The sequence below is a fragment of the Salmo trutta genome, chromosome 16 (genome assembly GCF_901001165.1).
Source record: "Salmo trutta chromosome 16, fSalTru1.1, whole genome shotgun sequence".
Lineage (NCBI taxonomy): Eukaryota > Metazoa > Chordata > Actinopteri > Salmoniformes > Salmonidae > Salmo > Salmo trutta.
Genome location: NC_042972.1, coordinates 9886299 through 9907761, shown reverse-complemented (window position 1 = coordinate 9907761; position 21463 = coordinate 9886299). Strand labels below are relative to the sequence as shown.

The 21463-nt window shown below is 41.7% G+C and overlaps 1 protein-coding gene across 5 annotated transcripts in view; it reads left to right on the top strand.

Annotated features, from left to right (window-relative positions):
* Positions 1–21016, top strand: part of LOC115150053 (glutaminase liver isoform, mitochondrial) — a 29211-nt gene extending 8195 nt beyond the window's left edge. For 2 of the 5 annotated variants that reach the window (XM_029692948.1, XM_029692949.1), the window contains exons 4-18: positions 216–345; positions 574–653; positions 2547–2710; positions 4323–4381; positions 5909–5941; positions 6066–6124; positions 6225–6291; positions 6503–6553; positions 6881–7057; positions 13075–13206; positions 14831–14923; positions 15230–15291; positions 15823–15899; positions 17146–17209; positions 17440–21016. In XM_029692948.1, the coding sequence (XP_029548808.1) occupies positions 216–345; positions 574–653; positions 2547–2710; positions 4323–4381; positions 5909–5941; positions 6066–6124; positions 6225–6291; positions 6503–6553; positions 6881–7057; positions 13075–13206; positions 14831–14923; positions 15230–15291; positions 15823–15899; positions 17146–17209; positions 17440–17602 (1411 nt within the window). In that variant the 3' untranslated portion in view covers positions 17603–21016. Of the gene's footprint in view, positions 1–215; positions 346–573; positions 654–1522; positions 1543–2546; positions 2711–4322; positions 4382–5061; positions 5181–5908; positions 5942–6065; positions 6125–6224; positions 6292–6502; positions 6554–6880; positions 7058–13074; positions 13207–14830; positions 14924–15229; positions 15292–15802; positions 15900–17145; positions 17210–17439 lie in introns of those variants that run through there. The other 3 variants (XR_003867041.1, XM_029692950.1, XM_029692951.1) reach the window with 3 other exon arrangements.
* Positions 21017–21463: the final 447 nt, after the last annotated feature.

Sequence of the window (21463 nt, the reverse complement as noted above, 5' to 3'; positions counted from 1 at the left end):
TCTAGCCGGCAAACAACAGAGAAAAAGGTCAGAGGTCATATTACAGTCACAAGCAGTGTCAGTGTCACCACTTCAAAGCAAACTTCTGGGAAAAGTTCAAAGCTCATTCACAGAACTAGATTTCTAGAATTTATAGAATGCTCCAGAACTTGTTCAATGACAGGGTTTCTGTATTCATGATCTAATACTGTGTTGTTTGTTGTACCAACCCTCAGGTGTGTAGGTGGGAGCATAGTGCTTCTGATCCAGGCCTTCAGAAAGAAGTTCATCATCCCGGAGTTTGATTCCTTTGTTTCAAAAATAGATCAAATCTACAACACCGTTCAGAAAAACCACAACGGACATGTAAGTACATTTGTTTCCACCTTTCATATGTCACTCTTCTCCATCTGTCGCTCACTATCTCTCTTTTTTGGCGTCTGTCCTCTTACTTTCTTTTTCTCTGATATGCTTTCCGTCAACGTGTGTCTGTTGTTCTATGGCATGTACTCAAATAAAACATTTGAAGTGTGGAATATTATCTACATGTGATATGGTTCTGGTAGTTCTGATGTCTGTACTTCCTGGTTCCAGGTAGCAGTCTACATTCCTCACCTGGCCAAGTTCAGTCCTGATCTCTGGGGGGTGTCCCTGTGTACAGTGGACGGACAGAGGTAGGTACAACCTCCCTGTGGACGGACAGAGGTAGGTACAACCTCCCTGTGGACGGACAGAGGTAGGTACAACCTCCCTGTGGACGGACAGAGGTGGGTACAACCTCCCTGTGGACGGACAGAGGTGGGTACAACCTCCCTGTGGACGGACAGAGGTGGGTACAACCTCCCTGTGGACGGACAGAGGTGGGTACAACCTCCCTGTGGACGGACAGAGGTGGGTACAACCTCCCTGTGGACGGACAGAGGTGGGTACAACCTCCCTGTGGACGGACAGAGGTGGGTACAACCTCCCTGTGGACGGACAGAGGTGGGTACAACCTCCCTGTGGACGGACAGAGGTGGGTACAACCTCCCTGTGGACGGACAGAGGTGGGTACAACCTCCCTGTGGACGGACAGAGGTGGGTACAACCTCCCTGTGGACGGACAGAGGTGGGTACAACCTCCCTGTGGACGGACAGAGGAAGGTACAACCTCCCTGTGGACGGACAGAGGTGGGTACAACCTCCCTGTGGACGGACAGAGGTGGGTACAACCTCCCTGTGGACGGACAGAGGTGGGTACAACCTCCCTGTGGACGGACAGAGGAAGGTACAACCTCCCTGTGGACGGACAGAGGTGGGTACAACCTCCCTGTGGACGGACAGAGGTGGGTACAACCTCCCTGTGTACAGTGGACGGACAGAGGTAGGTACAACCTCCCTGTGGACGGACAGAGGTGGGTACAACCTCCCTGTGGACGGACAGAGGTGGGTACAACCTCCCTGTGTACAGTGGACGGACAGAGGTAGGTACAACCTCCCTGTGGACGGACAGAGGTGGGTACAACCTCCCTGTGGACGGACAGAGGTGGGTACAACCTCCCTGTGTACAGTGGACGGACAGAGGTAGGTACAACCTCCCTGTGGACGGACAGAGGTAGGTACAACCTCCCTGTGGACGGACAGAGGAGGGTACAACCTCCCTGTGTGTCTATATAGCTGGATGATAACTGAATGTGAAATAGTGACTCATACTACTGACACCTTTTCCTCTGGTCCTCTCGCTTTCTTCTTCTGGTCCTCTCTCTCTCTCTCTTCCTTTGGTCCTCTCTCTCTCTCTCTTCCTTTGGTCCTCTCTCTCTCTCTCTTTCTCTTCTGGTCCTCTCGCTTTCTTCTTCTGGTCCTCTCTCTCTCTCTCGCTCTCTCTCTCTCTTTTCCTCTGGTCCTCTCACTCTCTCTCTCGCTCTCTCTCTCTCTCTCTTTTCCTCTGGTCCTCTCTCTCTCTCTCTCTTTTCCTCTGGTCCTCTCTCTCTCTCTCTCTCTTTTCCTCTGGTCCTCTCTCTCTCTCTCCCTCTGGTCCTCTCTCTCTCTCTCTCTTTTCCTCTGGTCCTCACTCTCTCTCTCTTCTGGTCCTCTCGCTTTCTTCTTCTGGTCCTCTCTCTCTCTCTCTCGCTCTCTCTTTCTTCTTCTGGTCCTCTCTCTCTCTCTCGCTCTCTCTCTCTCTCTCTTTTCCTCTGGTCCTCTCTCTCTCTCTCTCTCTTTTCCTCTGGTCCTCTCTCTCTCTCTCTCTCTCTCTCTCTCTCTCTTCCTCTGGTCCCCTCTCTCTCTCTCTTTCTTCTTCTGGTCCTCTCTCTCTCTCTCTTCCTCTGGTCCTCTCTCTCTCTTCCTCTGGTCCTCTCTCTCTCTCTCTTCCTCTGGTCCCCTCTCTCTCTCTCTTTCTTCTTCTGGTCCTCTCTCTCTCTCTCTCTCTTCCTCTGGTCCTCTCTCTCTCTCTCTTCCTCTGGTCCTCTCTCTCTCTCTCTCTCTCTCTTCCTCTGTTTCTCTGGTCCTCTCTCTCTTTCTTCCTTCCTTTATTTCCTCTTTGCTAATGGCCTTTTCCTGCCCTCTGTCTCTCCCTCTTCTCCCCCCAGACACTCAGTAGGGGACACTAAGCAGCCTTTCTGTCTCCAGTCGTGTGTAAAGCCTCTGGAGTATGCTGTGGCCATCCACGAGGCTGGGACAGAGAAGGTACACCGCTATGTGGGGATGGAGCCCAGTGGACTCAAATTCAACATGCTCTACCTGGATGAGGAAGGTGGGTAAGGGAACGGTTGCTCCTGTTGCTGTACAGTTGTGGCCAAAAGTTTTGAGAATGACACAAATATTAATTTTCACAAAGTCTGCTGCCTCAGTTTGTATGATGGCAATTTGCATATACTCCAGAATGTTATGAAGAGTGATCAGATGAATTGCAATTAATTGCAAAGCCCCTCTTTGCCATGCAAATTAACTGAATCCCAAAAAAACATTTCCACTGCATTTCAGCCCTGCCACAAAAGGACCAGCTGACATTATGTCAGTGATTCTCTCGTTAACACAGGTGTGAGTGTTGACGAGGACAAGGCTGGAGATCACTCTGTCATGCTGATTGAGTTCGAATAACAGACTGGAAGCTTCAAAAGGAGGGTGGTGCTTGGAATCATTGTTCTTCCTCTGTCAAACATGGTTACCTGTAAGGAAACACGTGCCGTCATCATTGCTTTGCACAAAAAGGGCTTCACTAACATCAAGGCGGTGACCCGATCCTATAGGTTCATGCTCTACAACATTCGCAGAGTACGACCCTGCCTCACACAGGAAGCGGCGCAGGTCCTAGTCCAGGCACTTGTCATCTCCCGTCTGGATTACTGCAACTCGCTGTTGGCTGGGCTCCCTGCCTGTGGCATTAAACCCCTACAACTCATCCAGAACGCCGCAGCCCGTCTGGTGTTCAAGTTCTCTCACGTCACCCCGCTCCTCCGCTCTCTCCACTGGCTTCCAGTTGAAGCTCGCATCCGCTACAAGTCCATGGTGCTTGCCTACGGAGCTGTGAGGGGAACGGCACCTCCGTACCTTCAGGCTCTGATCAGGCCCTACACCCAAACAAGGGCACTGCGTTCATCCACCTCTGGCCTGCTCGCCTCCCTACCTCTGAGGAAGCACAGTTCCCGCTCAGCCCAGTCAAAACTGTTCGCTGCTCTGGCACCCCAATGGTGGAACAAGCTCCCTCACGACGCCAGGACAGCAGAGTCAATCACCACCTTCCGGAGACACCTGAAACCCCACCTCTTTAAGGAATACCTGGGATAGGATAAAGTAATCCTTCTAACCCCCCCCCAAAAAAAGATTTAGATGCACTATTGTAAAGTGGTTGTTCCACTGGATATCATAAGGTGAATGCACCAATTTGTAAGTTGCTCTGGATAAGAGCGTCTGCTAAATGACTTAAATGTAAATGTAAACTGCAAATATTGACTCTTTGCATCAACTTCATGTATTTGTCAATAAGACTTTTACACCTATGAAATGCTTGTAATTAAACGTCAGTATTCCATAGTATCATCTGACCAAAATATCTAAAGACACTGAAGCAGCAAACTTTGTGAAAATGTATATTTGTGTCATTTCAAAACTTTTGTCCACGACTGGACATTACTGTCTTGAGGGTGTTTTGTTAGTTTGGTGGACAAATATGATTTGATTTCAGTACAAGTTAAGACCACGCGAGTTCAGGTTGATAGAATCTTCTACTTTCTACCAAGTGGACGTGATGTCAGCTCTCGAAGAAAGACTTAGTCTCCAAATAGTAAAGCATCATTCTACTTCTGTGACCACAATGTACTCTGTTTTAACTCTGATAATAACCAACTTGTGTTTTGTGTACCTAGACAAACCCCACAACCCCATGGTGAATGCTGGAGCCATTGTGATAAGCTCTCTTATCAAGGTAACTACACAGACAGTCTACAGACTACACTATACATGGTGTGAGTATATCCTGTAACTAGACAGACCACCTTATTCATGGTGTGAGTATATCCTGTAACTAGACAGACCACCTTATACATGGTGTGAGTATATCCTGTAACTAGACAGACCACCCTGTACATGGTGTGAGTATATGGTGTAACTAGACAGACCACCCTGTACATGGTGTGAGTATATCCTGTAACTAGACAGACCACCCTGTACATGGTGTGAGTATATCCTGTAACTAGACAGACCACCCTGTACATGGTGTGAGTATATCCTGTAACTAGACAGACCACCCTGTACATGCTGTGAGTATATCCTGTAACTAGACAGACCACCCTGTACATGCTGTGAGTATATCCTGTCTGACTTTAAATAGTCCCTTAGAACATCCACTCTCAATGATGCATCAGTGATATTCATCACTGTCATTGATTGCTAAATCCACTCAGTGTTTGACAAGCAAATGTACACAACAAAACCAAGATCCAGGTCATCTGTAAATCTTTGACCCAAAGCTGACGTAGGTTTGGCTTTGTCCCGTTGAAACATGCAGCTCTAAACACACACGGCCTATCTGGCACGTAAGGTAGATAGTAGTCACATGTACAGTAGTGTAGTCAGTAGGGTAGTCAGTAGGGTAGTCAGTAGTGTTGACCCTGGTTCTGCCAGCTTTACTGCTCTCCTGTCACCCTCACACCGTGCTGGGGGAGGGACCCGGGGACCGGTGGGACCATCAGTTTAACCAATTAACGGGGCACTTTGGAGAGGTGGTACGTGTATGTTGTTATCTCAGGCAGAGAGAGGGGAAGGTACATAGACAGAGTAGGTGAGTTTAACTGATATATAGTTATATATAACTGTTATAAAGACAGCGGGGGCCCCAGGCAAAGGGGGCTCCAGGTGGAAGTTAGCCTGAAGGAATAACAGGAGGGTTTAAGTCTGGATTTTTGCCTATCTGTTCAGAATTAATCTTTCATTTAATAGATATACTTAAATAAAACTACTACTGTGGGTAATGCGTCTTTGTGACGCAAACATTCTTATTTATACCCCAATACTGGACATTTGGGGTCACTTGGGCCATCACGGCTATGCTCTATAATTTATATAAAGTAGCCCCCTTAAAAAATGTATTCTGAACCAAATCCACCTTTAACCTCTCAATTCTGGGTCCGTGATACACCTGTTTCAGACCAGGTGCTGTTGCTTTGGAACGGGTGAACTATTGCAGCTGTACTACAGAGTTCCTGTAATATCCAGTGTCTTTATTAGGAGACCGTCTACTGTGAGAACTGCTTGTTTTTGTCACCTTGTACAGGAGTAGATATTAGGACTTGAAGATGTGTGATCGTTCATACTGTTAAAGTGTGTATAGCCTTCTGAGTCCTGAAGCCCTGTAGAACATCACCAACCTGTGGTTGACTACTGAAAGGCATTTGATGTGGTGACCTATCGTTGACACGACTGTTCTTTCTGTCTGTTTTCTGTGTGTCACCAGCCCGGTTCAAATAAGGCAGAGAAGTTTGACTATGTAAGTAGATAGACTTAATGTGTGTTATCATTCAGTATCATTCAAACATAGTCATATACAATGCAACATGATACGTTACATTTCAGTACATTACTATAGCATGTCTGTCATCCTCTCTCCTCAGATGATGGATTTTATCAAGAAGATGGCCGGTCGAGAGTACGTGGGGTTCAGCAATGCCACGTGAGTTTTAGCTAATGTCTTCATTTTCGAAAGCAGAGTTATTCTCTCTGTTTGGTATATTATTGATGTTGTTGACTTTCTTTGTCTCTCTGTGTCTCAGGTTCCAGTCTGAAAAAGAAACAGGCGACAGAAATTTTGCAATTGGATACTACCTCAAAGAGAAGAAGGTCAGTGAGGGACAGTGGCGACGGGAACATTTTAATTACAGTAGTTCTGGGACACACCTCCTGATAACTTTCTAGCTACTACTCAGGTTAGGAGTTTTATGCACCAGAAAGATATTGATCACTCACTGTGTGATGGTTATGTGATATTAATGTTTGAGATATTCTGTACCTGTATGAAATATTGATCATAGGAACTGATTTCCATCTGCAGTGTTTTCCCACTGGGGCAGAAATGATTGACGCGCTAGACTTCTATTTCCAGGTAAACTACACTTCCTCGGATAAACTTTATCACAGTGTGATAGTGTATGTGGTTTTGCTATTTCTGGTAATGCGTCATTATGCTGATTTGTGACTGGACGTTATCATAAAGCATTACCCTATTTACTTGCAGTGGATATGAGTCACAGACACTGATGCGGTTTCCCAGACATAAATTAGGCTTAGTCCTCGACTAAAAAAAGTTATTTCAATGGAGGTTCTCCATAGACTTCTTAATTCAGTACTAGGCTTAATATGTGTCTGGGAAACGGAGCCTACATGTTTCTCTCTATATCATTGTTTTAGTAAATAAATGATTTCCTTTCAGCTGTGTTCCATAGAGGTGACTTGTGAGTCTGGAAGTGTCATGGCGGCCACGCTGGCCCACGGGGGGATCTGCCCAATCACCGGCGAGCGCGTCCTGAGTGCCGAGGCTGTAAGGAACACCCTGAGTCTAATGCACTCTTGCGGCATGTATGACTTCTCTGGACAGATGGCCTTCCATGTAAGTCATACTGTAGTCATACTATAGTCAAACAGTAGTTATACAGTAGTTATACAGTAGTTATACAGTAGTAATATAGTAGTTATACTGTAGTTATACTGTAGTCATACTGTAGTTATACAGTAGTTATACAGTAGTCATACTGGAGTTATACAGTAGTTATACAGTAGTTATACAGTAGTTATATAGTAGTTATACAGTAGTTATATAGTAGTCATACTGTAGTTATACAGTAGTAATATAGTAGCTATACAGTAGTTATACAGTAGTAATATAGTTGTTATACAGTAGTTATACAGTAGTAATATAGTTGTTATACAGTAGTTATACAGTAGTTATACAGTAGTTATATAGTAGTTATACAGTAGTAATACAGTAGTCATACAGTAGTAATACAGTAGTTATACAGTAGAGATATAGTAGTTATACAGTAGTAATATAATAATAATATAGTAGTTATATAGTAGTAATACAGTAGTCATACAGTAGTCATACAGTAGTCATACAGTAGTTATAAAGTACTTATATAGTAGTGATAAAGTACTTATATAGTAGTTATACAGTAGTAATATAGTAGTTATACAGTAGTAATATAGTAGTCATACAGTAGTTATACAGTAGTTATATAGTAGTCATAAAGTACTTATATAGTAGTCATAAAGTACTTATATAGTAGTTATGTAGTAGTTATACAGTGGTTTTAAAGTAGTCATAAGTAGTTATATAGTAGTCATAAAGTACTTATATAGTAGTTATACAGTAGTCATGAAGTAGTTATACAGTAGTTATATAGTAGTCATAAAGTAGTTATATAGTAGTCATAAAGTAGTTATATAGTAGTCAAAGTAGTTATATAGTAGTCATAAAGTAGTTATATAGTAGTCAAAGTAGTTATATAGTAGTCATAAAGTAGTCAAAGTAGTTTTAAAATAGTTATAAAGTTGTCATGAAGTAGTTTTAAAGTAGTTATATAGTAGTCAAAGTAGTTTTAAAGTAGTTATATGGTAGTCATAAAGTAGTTATATAGTAGTCATAAAGTAGTTATACAGTCACAGTAGTTATACAACAGTCAAATAGTAGTCATATAATTGTTAAATAGTAGTTAAACAGTAGTCATATAGTAGTTAAACAGTAACCAGGTTGGCCAGTTGAGGACAAGTTCTCATTTACAACTGTGACCTGGCCAAGATAAAGCAAAGCAGTGCGACACAAACAACAACACAGGGTTACACATGGAATAAACAAACGTACAGTCAATAAGACAATAGAAAAGTCTATATACAGTCTGTGCAAATGAGGTAAGTTTAGGGAGGTAAGGCAATAAATAGGCCAGAGTTTCGAAATAATTACAATTTAGCAATTAAACACTAGAGTGATAGATGTGCAGAAGATGAATGTGCAAGTAGAGATACTGGGGTGCAAAGGAGCAACAACAACAAAATTACATGGGGATGAGGTAGTTGGATGGGCTATGTACAGGTGCAATGATCTGTAAGCTATTCTGACAGCTGATTGCTTAAAGCTAGTGAGGGAGATATGAGTCTCCAGCTTCAGTGATTTTTGCAGTTCGTTCCAGTCATTGGCAGCAGAGAACTGGAAGGAAAGGCAGCCAAAGAGTAATTGGCTTTGGGGGTGACCAGTGAAATATACCTGCTGGAGAGCATGCTATGGGTGGGTGCTGCTATGGTGAGCTGAGATAAGGCGGGGCTTTACCTAGCAAAGACTTATAGATGAAGTAGTAATACAGTAGTCAGAGTAGTTATACAGTAGTCATATAGTAGTTAAACAGTAGTCTTATAGTAGTTATACAGTAGTCATATAGTAGTTAAACAGTAGTCTTATAGTAGTTATACAGTAGTCATATAGTAGTTAAACAGTAGTCTTATAGTAGTTATACAGTAGTCATATAGTAGTTAAACAGTAGTCTTATAGTAGTTATACAGTAGTCATATAGTAGTTAAACAGTAGTCTTATAGTAGTTATACAGTAGTCATATAGTAGTTAAACAGTAGTCTTATAGTAGTTATACAGTAGTAATATGATATAGTAGGGAAAGGTATGTAACCACCTATGTATGGTGCATTTGAAAGTATTCAGACCCCTTCACTTTTTGTTACGTTACAGCATTACTATAACATTTTAGATTTTTTTTCCCTCATCAATCTTCGCACAATATCCCATAATGACAAAGAAAAAACGAAAAGATCACATATACGTAAGTATTCAGTAGGGTTGCACATTTTGGGGTATATACAGAGGTGGAAACTTTCCGTGGGAATTAACGGGAATATATGGGAATTAACGGGAATATATGGGAATTAACGGAAATAAATATTAATACCATTTAAATGTAGATGTTTTTTGCATTGGATATGTTTACCATATCATATGGAGACAGAAACATAATAATTTTACCTTATCACAAGTAGACATAATTGCAAATTATTAAATCCTTCCAATAGAAAAAAAGAAATAAATGATTTAGTTACAAATTTAACTTTAATTAAATGACTTGACTCTTCACATGGGATGATTTCACTGAACAACAAAAGAAAGGGAATATTGAATGATCCCCAATGATCCATCTCATCTCCCAAAAACGTTTTCAACATACATCTGTAAAATGATAGTCTAGAAACTAAAGCCTTGGTTGTCTTCTTCTCAGGCTTCCATGTCTTCTCCCTGGACCTCCTCAATGTCCACATCTTGAACATCAGACTCTGAGGCCTCATCTTCACTGTCATTTTCCAACCTTGTTGAGGATGGCCACCAATTTTTCAACCCTTGTATTGGTCAGCCTGTTGCGTGCTTTGGTGTGTGTGTGCCCAAACAAGGACCAGTTGCGCTCTGAGGCAGCTGATGTTGGTGGGATTTGGAGGATGATGGAGGCAACAGGGGAAACAGCCTCAGATCCACAAAGTCCCTTCCACCAGGTGGCTGATGAGATATGTTGGCACGACTGCCATATTGCATCTCCATCCCAAAGCCCTTGCTTGGAAGTGTACTTCGCCAGACCGCCAAGAACCTTGCCCTCATCCAAGCCAAGGTGGCGAGACATGGTAGTGATGACACCATAGGCCTTGTTGATCTCTGCACCAGACAGGATGCTCTTGCCAGCATACTTGGGGTCCAACATGTATGCTGCGGCGTGTATGGGCTTCAGGCAGAAGTCTTCATCCTTCTTGATGTATTTCAGAACTGCAGTTTCCACGGCTTGGAGCAACAGTGAAGTGAGCAGGGCAGTACGGATTTCTTCTCTTACATCTGCAAGCAGAGTCTGAACATCAGACAGGATGGCATTGTCTCCCTCAATCCGTGCAATGGCTACGGCAGTTTCAGGCTGCTTACCACTCTCTCTCAAAATACATAATCCAAGAGGATCCTCTTGATCGGGCAGTCCATATCGGCAGACTGTGATATGGTCATTTCTTGGAGAGACTCCTTCCCCTCCAGGAGACTGTTAAACATGATGACAACACCACCCCAATAGGTGTTGCTGGGCAGCTTCAATGTGGTGCTCTTATTCTTCTCACTTTGCTTGGTGAGGTAGATTGCTGCTATAACTTGATGACCCTTCACATACCTAACCATTTCCTTGGCTCTCCATTGTTTTCAATGCCATGATGTCCTTGAGGAGCAGATTCAATGCATGAGCAGCACAGCCAATGGGTGTGATGTGAGGTTAGGACTCCTCCACTTTAGACCAAGCAGCGTTCATGTCCGCAGCATTGTTTGTCACCAGTGCAAATAACTTCTGTGGTCCAAGTTCAATGACTGCCTTCAGCTCATCTGCAATGTAGAGACCGGTGTGTCTGTTGTGCCTTGTGTCTGTGCTCTTGTAGAATACTGGTTGAGGGGTGGAGATGATGTAATTAATTATTTCTTGCCCAAGAACATTCAACCACCCATCAGAGATGATTGCAATACAGTCTGCTTTCTCTATGATTTGCTAGACCTCCACTTAAACTCTGTTGAACTCTGCATCCAGCAAATGAGTAGATAAAGCATGACTGGTTGGAGGGGTGTATGCTGGGTGAAGAACATTCAGAAATCTCTTCCAATACACATTGCTTGTGAGCATCAGAGGTGAACCAGTTGCATACACAGCTCGAGCAAGACATTCATCAGCATTTCTCTGACTACGTTTCTCCATTGAGTCAAAAAAAACTTCTGATTCCAGGAAGACCATGAGCTGTTGCTATCGATAAGGTGTCTGATTCATCATTTTCACCTCGAATAGAAGTAGAGGGACTTTTGTCAGGGGTTGCTTGTTGTGAGCGCTGAGGGAACTTTATGCACTTGACCATATGATTCTGCATTTTTGTTTATATTCTTCACATAAGATTTGGCACAGTATTTGCAAATGTACACAGCTTTTCCTTCTACATTAGCTGCAGTGAAATGTCTCCACACATCACATAGTGCCCGTGACATTTTCATGTAAAGATAAGTAAAAAAACATAAAAAATACTATTCCATGTACAGATAAATAGTTAAGCAGTTAGATTAAAGAACTCCTTTGTAAGATAAATGTTTTAAAATTAAACATGTATGGAAACAGGTGAATTAACACTCCTCAGTTAGCAGGCTCAAGCAAGCTAAAATGCACATGGTAGCAAAAACTAACTAGCAGAAATTGTTAACAAGTTAGAAATGATTTAAACACACTTTGCTATAGGCTACTATTTACTAGTTAAAAAAATTTGTGTCATTTAAAATATATTCACCCCATCCAGTATAGTAATCAAAACTTACCAGAAAGCATGTAGTCCCTGGCTCAGACAGTGTAGTAGTGTGGACTCAATAGCATCTCATTACTGTGCAAGATCTTGAAAATCAGCTGTACATGTGATGGAAGAATGCACTGTGCATGCAGAGGTTTGCAATTCCATTGAATTGGGGATAGTTTAACCAAAATATGCCACAAGACTTAGAATTGCCTTGTGTATCCATACAAAAAGGTTCACTGTTATAAACTAACTTTTTTAATGGATTTAAGCAAAATTCCCCAAATTCCAGGGCTTTTCGGCAACCATAGTATTCAGACACCTTTACTCAGTACTTTGTTGAAGCATCTTTGGCAGCGATTACAGCCCTGAGTTTTCTTTGGTATGACGCTACAAGCATTCGTCTGGCCACTAACATAAAAGCCTGAATGGTGGAGTGCTGCAGAGATGGTTGTCCTTCTGGAAGGTTCTCCCATCTCCACAGAGGAACTCTGGAGTTCTGTCAGAGTGACCATCGCGTTCTTGGTCACTTTCTTGCTCAGTTTGGCCAGGTGGCCAACTCTAGGAAGAGTCTTGGTGGTTCCAAACTTCTTCCATTTAAGAATGATTGAGTCCACTGTGTTCTTGGGGACCTTCAATACTGCAGACATTTTTTGGTACCATTCTGCTGATCTGTGCCTCGACACAATCCTGACTCAGAGCTCTACGGACAATTCCTTCGACCTCATGGCTTGGTTTTTGCTCTGACATGCACTGTCAACTGTGGGACCTTATATAGACAGGTGTGTACCTTTCCAAATCATGTCCAATCAATTGAATTTACCACAGTTGGGCTCCAATTAAGTTGTAGAAACATCTCAAGGATGATCAATGGAAACAGGACGCACCTGATCTCAAATTCTAGTCTCATAGCAAACGTTCTGAATACCTATATAAATAAGGTATCTGTTTTTTATTTTTAATACATTTGCAGAAATGTCTAAAAACCTTATTTTGCGATGTCATTATGGGGTATTGAGTGTAAATTGAGGACATTTTTTTATTTTGTATCCATTTTAGGCTGTAACATAACAAAATGTGGGAAAAGTGAAGGGATCTGAATACTTCCTGAATACACTGTATCTGTATTAGTAATTTAGTAAACTGTTTTAAATACCATGTATTAATAGTCGAGTAAACCTTTTAAACATCTGTTTGCCAAATGAAGGCCACCTTTCTTTTTCTTTAGTTGGATGATTTAACGGACACTTTTATCATAACCTGTATGGCCCCTGTATGCTTCTCTCCCAGGTGGGCTTGCCTGCTAAGTCTGGGGTGTCAGGAGCAGTTCTCTTGGTGGTTCCCAACGTCATGGGAGTGATGTGTTGGTCTCCTCCGTTAGACAGGGTTGGAAACAGTGTCCGGGGAATACACTTCTGCCAGGTAACCCATTTCACACATGACTGAATTACTTGTACAGAGTGAGCACTTGCATGTACAGAGTGAGAAATGCTTGTGTACTCCGTATGAATGTTTTTTGAATGTGTTATGAAGTCCTCATATAGGTATTCTTTAACTTCTATGGGCTAGGTCCCACCTGCGGGACACAGCCAGTGAAATATCAGGGAAGAAAATTCAAAAACAACAATGTCATAATTCAACTTTCTCAAACATACAACTATTTTACACCATTTTAAAGATAAACTTCTCGTTAATCTAACCACATTGTCCGATTTCAAATAGGCTTTACAGCGAAAGCAAAACATTAGATTATGTTAGGAGAGTACATAGACAAAAATAATCACACAGCCATTTTCCAAGCAAGGACATGTGTCAATAAAACCCAAAACACAGCTAAATGAAGCACTAACCTTTGACGATCTTCATCAGATGACACTCCTAGGACATTATGTTACACAATACATGTATGTTTTGTTCGATAAAGTTCATATTTATATCCAAAAACAGAATTTTACATTGGCGCGTGATGTTCAGAAAATGTATTCCCACCAAAACGGCCGGTGAATGTGCACATCAATTTACAAAAATACTCATCATAAACGTTGACAAAATATATAACATTTATTTAAAGAATTATAGATAGACTGCCCCTGGATGCAACCACTGTGTCAGATTTTAAAATAGCTTTACGGAGAAAGCACATTTTTCAATATTCTGAGTACATAGCTCAGCCATCACGGTGAGCTATTCAGACACCCGCCAAGTTCGGGGCAACCTAAACTCAGAATTAGTATTAGAAATATGCTCTTACCTTTGCTGATCTTCGTCAGAATGCACTCCCAGGACTGCTACTTCCACAAGAAATGTTGTTTTTGTTCGAAATAATCCATATTTATGTACAAATACCTCCGTTTTGTTCGTGCGTACAGATCACTTATCCAAAGGCATAACACGCGAGCGCGGAATGAGAGACGAAAAGTCAAAATGTTTCATTACCGTACTTAGAAGCATGTCAAACGCTGTTTAAAATCAATCTTTATGGTATTTTTTTAACGTAAAATTGCGATAATATTCCAACCGGACAATAGCATATTCACTCAAGAAGAAAAAGGAGGGGCGCACTCGCGGGTCCGAGCATATCCAATCCCTTTGTTGCCAGGCAGACCACTCAGTTACTGAGCTCCTATACTCTGCCCAGTGACAAGAAAATGCTCAAACCACTTTCTGAAGGCTTTAGACAGCCATTGGAAGCCTTAGGAAGTGCAACGTCACCCCACAGACACTGGAGCTTCGATAGAGAATCAAAAGAAGAACTACAATTCTCAGACTTTTCACTTCCTGCTTGGATTTTTCTCAGGTTTTTGCCTGCCGTATGAGTTCTGTTATACTCACAGACACCATTCAAGTGTTTTCTATCCAAATCCAAATATGCATATTCTAGTTTCTGGGCCAGAGTAGTAACCTGTTTAAATTGGGTACGTTTTTCATCCTGCCATGAAAATACTGCCCCCTAGCCCAGACAGGTTAAATAGCGTTAACCACATGCAACATGTATCATGTTTTCACTTCCCCATAACTATCTGCTTTTTCTGTCTTGGTCTTGCAGGAGCTGGTGTCTTCGTTTAACTTCCACAACTATGACAACCTGAGACACTTGGTCAAGAAGCAGGACCCTCGAAGGCAGGACGGGGATGATAGGGTAAGGGATTTTGAGAGTTATGAGCGTTTTATGAAATCTAATCAAATTTTATTGGTCACATACACATGGTAAGCAGATGTTATTGCGAGTGTAGCGAAATGCTTGTGCTTCTAGTTCCGACAGTGCAGTAATATCTAACAAGTAATCTAACAGGTAACATACCAACAATTGAACATATTTGCTAGAACATGAATTGAGGTTGAAGTTTGCTCTTGTTATGATGAACACTATGACTGACATGGGGGCGGTGTTGTCTCCCGGTGTCCCGTCCAGTCTAAGGTGTATTTATCTCTGCTATATCTGTAGAACAAGTCTGTGGTGAGCCTGATGTTTGCAGCCTACAGTGGAGATGTGTCAGCCCTCAGAAGGTAAAATACCAAATCAAGGAGTCGTCAGAAGGAGGGTTTATGTTTTACTTAGTTTCACCATGAAGTCACATGCTGTAGATGTCACTCTCTCTCCTAGCTACTAATCCTTCACAGTAACTCTTGATGTCACTCTCTCTCCTAACTACTAATCCTTCACAGTAACTCTTGATGTCACTCTCTCTCCTAACTACTAATCCTTCACAGTAACTATTGACGTCACTCTCTCTCCTAACTACTAATCCTTCACAGTAACTCTTGATGTCACTCTCTCTCCTAACTACTAATCCTTCACAGTAACTCTTGATGTCACTCTCTCTCCTAACTACTAATCCTTCACAGTAACTATTGACGTCACTCTCTCTCCTAACTACTAATCCTTCACAGTAACTCTTGATGTCACTCTCTCTCCTAACTACTAATCCTTCACAGTAACTCTTGATGTCACTCTCTCTCCTAGCTACTAATCCTTCACAGTAACTCTTTGAAATTAGGAATACTATGTAGAATATAGCTTGTCTCCTATCCTCTGAGGTTTGCTCTGTCATTGATGGACATGGAGCTGAAGGACTATGACTCTAGGACCGCGCTACACGTGGCTGCTGGTGAGGGTGAGTTTCTCTCCACTGGTGGCATTGGCTCTTCAAAATGTTCTTCAATGTGATGTGCTGGTGCCTCTAGGGTCATTCAGACAGCTGATTGAGGTCCTTATTACTGATGAATGTGATGTTCTGGTGCCTCTAGGGTAAATCAGACAGCTGATTGAGGACCTTATTACTGATTAATGTGATGTTCTGGTGCCTCTAGGGTCATTCAGACAGCTGATTGAGGACCTTATTACTGATGAATGTGATGTTCTGGTGCCTCTAGGGTAAATCAGACAGCTGATTGAGGACCTTATTACTGATTAATGTGATGTTCTGGTGCCTCTAGGGTAATTCAGACAGCTGATTGAGGACCTTATTACTGATGAATGTGATGTTCTGGTGCCTCTAGGGTAATTCAGACAGCTGATTGAGGACCTTATTACTGATGAATGTGATGTTCTGGTGCCTCTAGGGTAATTCAGACAGCTGATTGAGGACCTTATTACTGATGAATGTGATGTGCTGGTGCCTCTAGGGTCATTCAGACAGCTGATTGAGGACCTTATTACTGATGAATGTGATGTGCTGGTGCCTCTAGGGTCATTCAGACAGCTGATTGAGGACCTTATTACTGATGAATGTGATGTGCTGGTGCCTCTAGGGTCATTCAGACAGCTGATTGAGGACCTTATTACTGATGAATGTGATGTGCTGGTGCCTCTAGGGTCATTCAGACAGCTGATTGAGGACCTTATTACTGATGAATGTGATGTGCTGGTGCCTCTAGGGTCATTCAGACAGCTGATTGAGGACCTTATTACTGATGAATGTGATGTGCTGGTGCCTCTAGGGTCATTCAGACAGCTGATTGAGGACCTTATTACTGATGAATGTGATGTTCTGGTGCCTCTAGGGTAATTCAGACAGCTGATTGAGGACCTTATTACTGATGAATGTTTTTTTTTTTTATGACCGTGTTTTTCTTTCTTTCTTTCTGTTTGCATTTTGTATTTATATTGATGTTTGTGTTTTCTGTCTTTTATGTAATTCAGGGCTCATCTGTATGATTCCCTGATAAAATAAAGGTTAAATAAAATAAAATGTCTTATAATGCTTCATAGTGATGTTATAGATACTTATGAGTTGTTATTACACCTTCTAGCAAGTGTTATAATGCAGTAGAAGTGTTGTGTATCATAAGGAATTATGTATGTGTGCCTCTTAGCAAGTGTTACCGGGCTAAGATACCTCTTTTGTGCTTTGTCCTCAGGCCATGTGGATGTGGTACGGTTCCTAACAGACGCCTGCAAAGTGAACCCCTTTGTGAAAGACCGGTACGGTAGTATTCATTCATTCATCCTCCATCCATCTATAGCAATCTCTATTGACATTTCCTCCAACCTAACAACATCCCTTAGCTACTCTTTTCCCAGCCTCTCATGTCTTATTTCTCCATCTGATTCGGTCCTCTGTGGCCATTGTCTTTATTGAGAGGTAGTTATTTCTGAATAACTGCTGACATGCTTCATCTAGCTTCTGTCTCATCTCTACCACCTCACTCCAGGTGGGGCAACATTCCCCTGGATGATGCCATGCAGTTTGGCCACGGTGCCGTGGTGAAGGTCCTACAGGATTACCAGGCGGCCTGCCAGGAACAGGAGAGACTACCAGTGGCTGATACCATACCCATAGCCCCCAAACTAGAGACTGTAGAAGGCATGGTGTGATCATGGGCCATATGTATCAAGCGTCTCCCATTAGGAGAGCTGATCTAAGATCAATTTTGAGTAATGAAACAGATGATTATAGAAGGGGAGAACAGTGATTGTAGATCAACACCCCACCTTGATAAATGGGCCCAGGACCATCAGGATCCATTTATTAGTCCCCAAACAGAAGAAAACAGATTGAAACATGGAGACTTCCTCAAGTTGTCCAATAAAAAAAGAAAAACATTCATTTTAATTTCTGTTGCAAATATGTGTGTCCCAAGTGGCATTCTATTTCCTATAGACCTTTAGTGCACTACTTTTGGTTAGTAGTGTGTGTATAGGGAATAGGGTGCTATTTGGGATGCAGACTTAGTGTTATTCCTCCCATCAGGACTTTCTCTGGGTACGTCCCAATAATGTCTCATTTCTCCTGAAGTGTACACTCGTTCACTACTTCCCACAAATCTAAAATAGTTGAATTAATGGAGGCATGGGCTAGTTTCTTATACCAGTCATTACCTTTAATATCAGTGAAGGGAAGTGAACAAGTGCACACTTTGAGAGGAAGGAGAGATTATTGGGACAGAGTCCCCTATCTTGTATGCAGTATTTTCTCTTCTCATTCAGTCAGAGATAAGACTTGTAACAATTGTTGGGCTTCATTCCGATACATATACTGATTCTAACTATTATGAACTTAGCAGAGTTCATTTTGTCAACAATAACGAAAAATATTAGTCAACAACTTATTTTTCCTTACTAAAACTATGACTAGAAAACGAGATGCCCAGGGAAAAACCAACACCTCACAAATAGTTTGTCATTTTAGTTGACGCTTTCCAGGTGGCCTGCCAGGAACAGGAGAGATGAGAAGACAAGATGAGAAGTTCACCTGAGACTAATGGTAATTCGATTTGACATGACGCTCCTTCTGGTCTGTTTTGTCCAATCAGAAGCATGCATGCCTTTAAAGCAATCGACTCTCTGACAGAATGAAGGTCTTTCATGTGCGCAGGCTACTTGAGCTTATTATAGCCCTGCCCGCCTTTCCAACATACACGGCTCCCGGCGGTCACTTCAATCGTCTCTCTTTTGAACTGATGCGCAGGCAGGAAACTTCTAAATTGTAGCTAACCTCTATTCTGTTAAGAACCAATGTTCAAACTGCCCATTTTTGCTTTGATCACTTCCAAAGCTATATTTTGCCATTTGCGCTGATATTCATCTGTGTTTCCACTCTCGCGTTCCGGAAATGCGAGTTACAGTTCATTTTTACCCGATAGGAAATACTACTGCTATTTACTGAATATCAGGAGTACAGCAATAATTCTGGCATTGTTGGAAAGCTCAGATTCACCCCTTTTCAATTGATTCACAGAATATGCACATGGTGGAAGTTAGGGGTAGCTTAAATATTAATTATTTAATGGGAAATGCCTTGACTAAAATGACGGTGACTAAAACCAGACAAATTGTCCAGAATTTAGACTGATAATCTTAAACTAAGAAGGATAAAATGACTAAAATGTGACCAAGATTAAAAGCCATTTTAGTCAAAAGACAAACTAAATCTAAAATAGATGCCAAAATTAACACTGCTGGGTACCAGTCTTTTTGTGGCATCAAGGAATAACAAGTTTGGTATGACCGGAAGTTCACACGATAGCAGACCGTTCTGGGATCTTTTGCCAATTCATATACGTCTCTTTCACAACCCACAACTGATCTATACTATACCTTTTTTAAGGGCATCATGAAATGCCCTAATACAGCTTGCCAGTATCTTTGGCTTTGCTGTGTATTGGTGAACATTAGCACGTTGTTGATACATTAGCTGAGGTTGTGCTGCAAGGGCACAACAGACCCAGTAATGAAGGAGTTCAGATGTCATGGTGACTTGTTTCAGTCATGTGTTTGGCCTCATTTGAGTACCTGAGGCTCTGTTGCAATATCCATCACTCGGAGTGAAGCAATGTATTGGGCATGCATTCTCAGTGGTGTGTGTGTGTGTGTGTGTGTGTGTGTGTGTGTGTGTGTGTGTAGCATCCGCAGCAGAATGAATGGTCAACTCTCAAACTGATGGTTCATGAAAGTTTAATGCTGTGCCATTTCCATAAACACACCGTAAGAGCTGATGGAGAAACAAACCAGATGTCATGGTGACTTGTTTCAGTCATGTGTTTGGCCTCATTTGAGTACCTGAGGCTCTGTTGCAATATCCATCACTCGGAGTGAAGCAATGTATTGGGCATGCATTCTCAGTGGTGTCTGTGTGTGTGTGTGTGTGTGTGTGTGTGTGTGTGTGTGTGTGTGTAGCATCCGCAGCAGAATGAATGGTCAACTCTCAAACTGATGGTTCATGAAAGTTTAATGCTGTGCCATTTCCATAAACACACCGTAAGAGCTGATGGAGAAACAAACCAAAAATGCTCTTACAATACAGTCCACAAACAATACACTTTTACACAACTTTACATTACATACATACATCAATATGCATCAATATGCATGAGAATGTCTACCCCAAATAGTCGATTACGTGCTAATTGCTTACTAATGTGGCGCGAGATTAACTAATCTATTAGTCAGCACAAACAGTGGAGCTAGGCTACAGCTAATAACGTCATATTGCTAGCAGACTTCAGAACATCAGTTACAACACATATCCAATATTTAAAAACATGAAATACCTTGCTCTCTTTCCAGCTAGGTGCTAAGTTTGGCGTTGTTTCCTTGCATACTTGAACAACCTTCACAAAAAGTTATTTTCCTTTCTCATATACCCATATACCCTTTGACCTTGTATCAGAGAAGGCACAAAAAATAAACTGCTGTCAAAATAAGTCACACTAAACTGTCAAATATACATTGAGGTTTGAAAGATCATAAAACAAAAAAAACGAGCCCAAATATTGAGCAGACATTGTGATCTGGTACTCGTTTTTAGGGGTTCATTTACAGTGTGCTAGAATGGACATTGGGACGTAGCTGGAGTTTGTTCATATTTAGTTACATATTTCTAAAGAGAACATGTCTACAAGTCTGTGCCTTCCTTTATATAACTTTATCCTTTATGTACATTATTGGAGATCTACGTCCATGGATGTAACACGTACCAATAAATGTAGTTAACCAATGAGGAACGTTGAGATATGAGGGAAAACTGTGACTTACAGCATTCCTCTGATGTGAACTCTAGCACATGTGCAAACATTGAATTGGACTTTGTGTAAATACTGTATTGCTTACATGTAAATAAGAAAGTGTATTTCCTAATGCCTGATTCTTTTGCAACACTGTGTGGTATGTTTTAACTTGTTCTTCATCACTTGAATTCACTGGTGGGATTTTTATGTCATGATTATTTACATGTCTTAGGAAAGAGATGATCGATTAAAACTCTGACCCCCTCTGGTGGCATTTTCTCAACAATGCATAATATTGCATACTACCCTCATAAAGTAAATTTAGCTTTCAAAACTATAAGTCCTACAAACTCATACTTAGTACTGTTAGAAAGTTAAGAAATGAGTCAGAAACAATGTGAATACTACAGAGCCCAAGATGCAGCAGGCCCCAAAAATGCTGAAATTTACCAAAACAAATTCTTGGGTTGGGGGTCCCCCCAATTGTCCCCATGTTGGGGAATAAGAGATTTGAAAGGTGTGATATAGAATATGTCACCAATAACTGTTACAAAATGTAAAAAACAAATTTCACAGATCTTTTACCTAATGGTGGCACTTTAAACATGGAAATTCTTATTGGAACACAGACACTAAAAGGGCAGGGCATGTGCTACATTCTTACAGGAATTATATATATATGTGACCGACCGGCTCGATTCGGTCTTTATGTAGCAAAGTTTGAAATTGT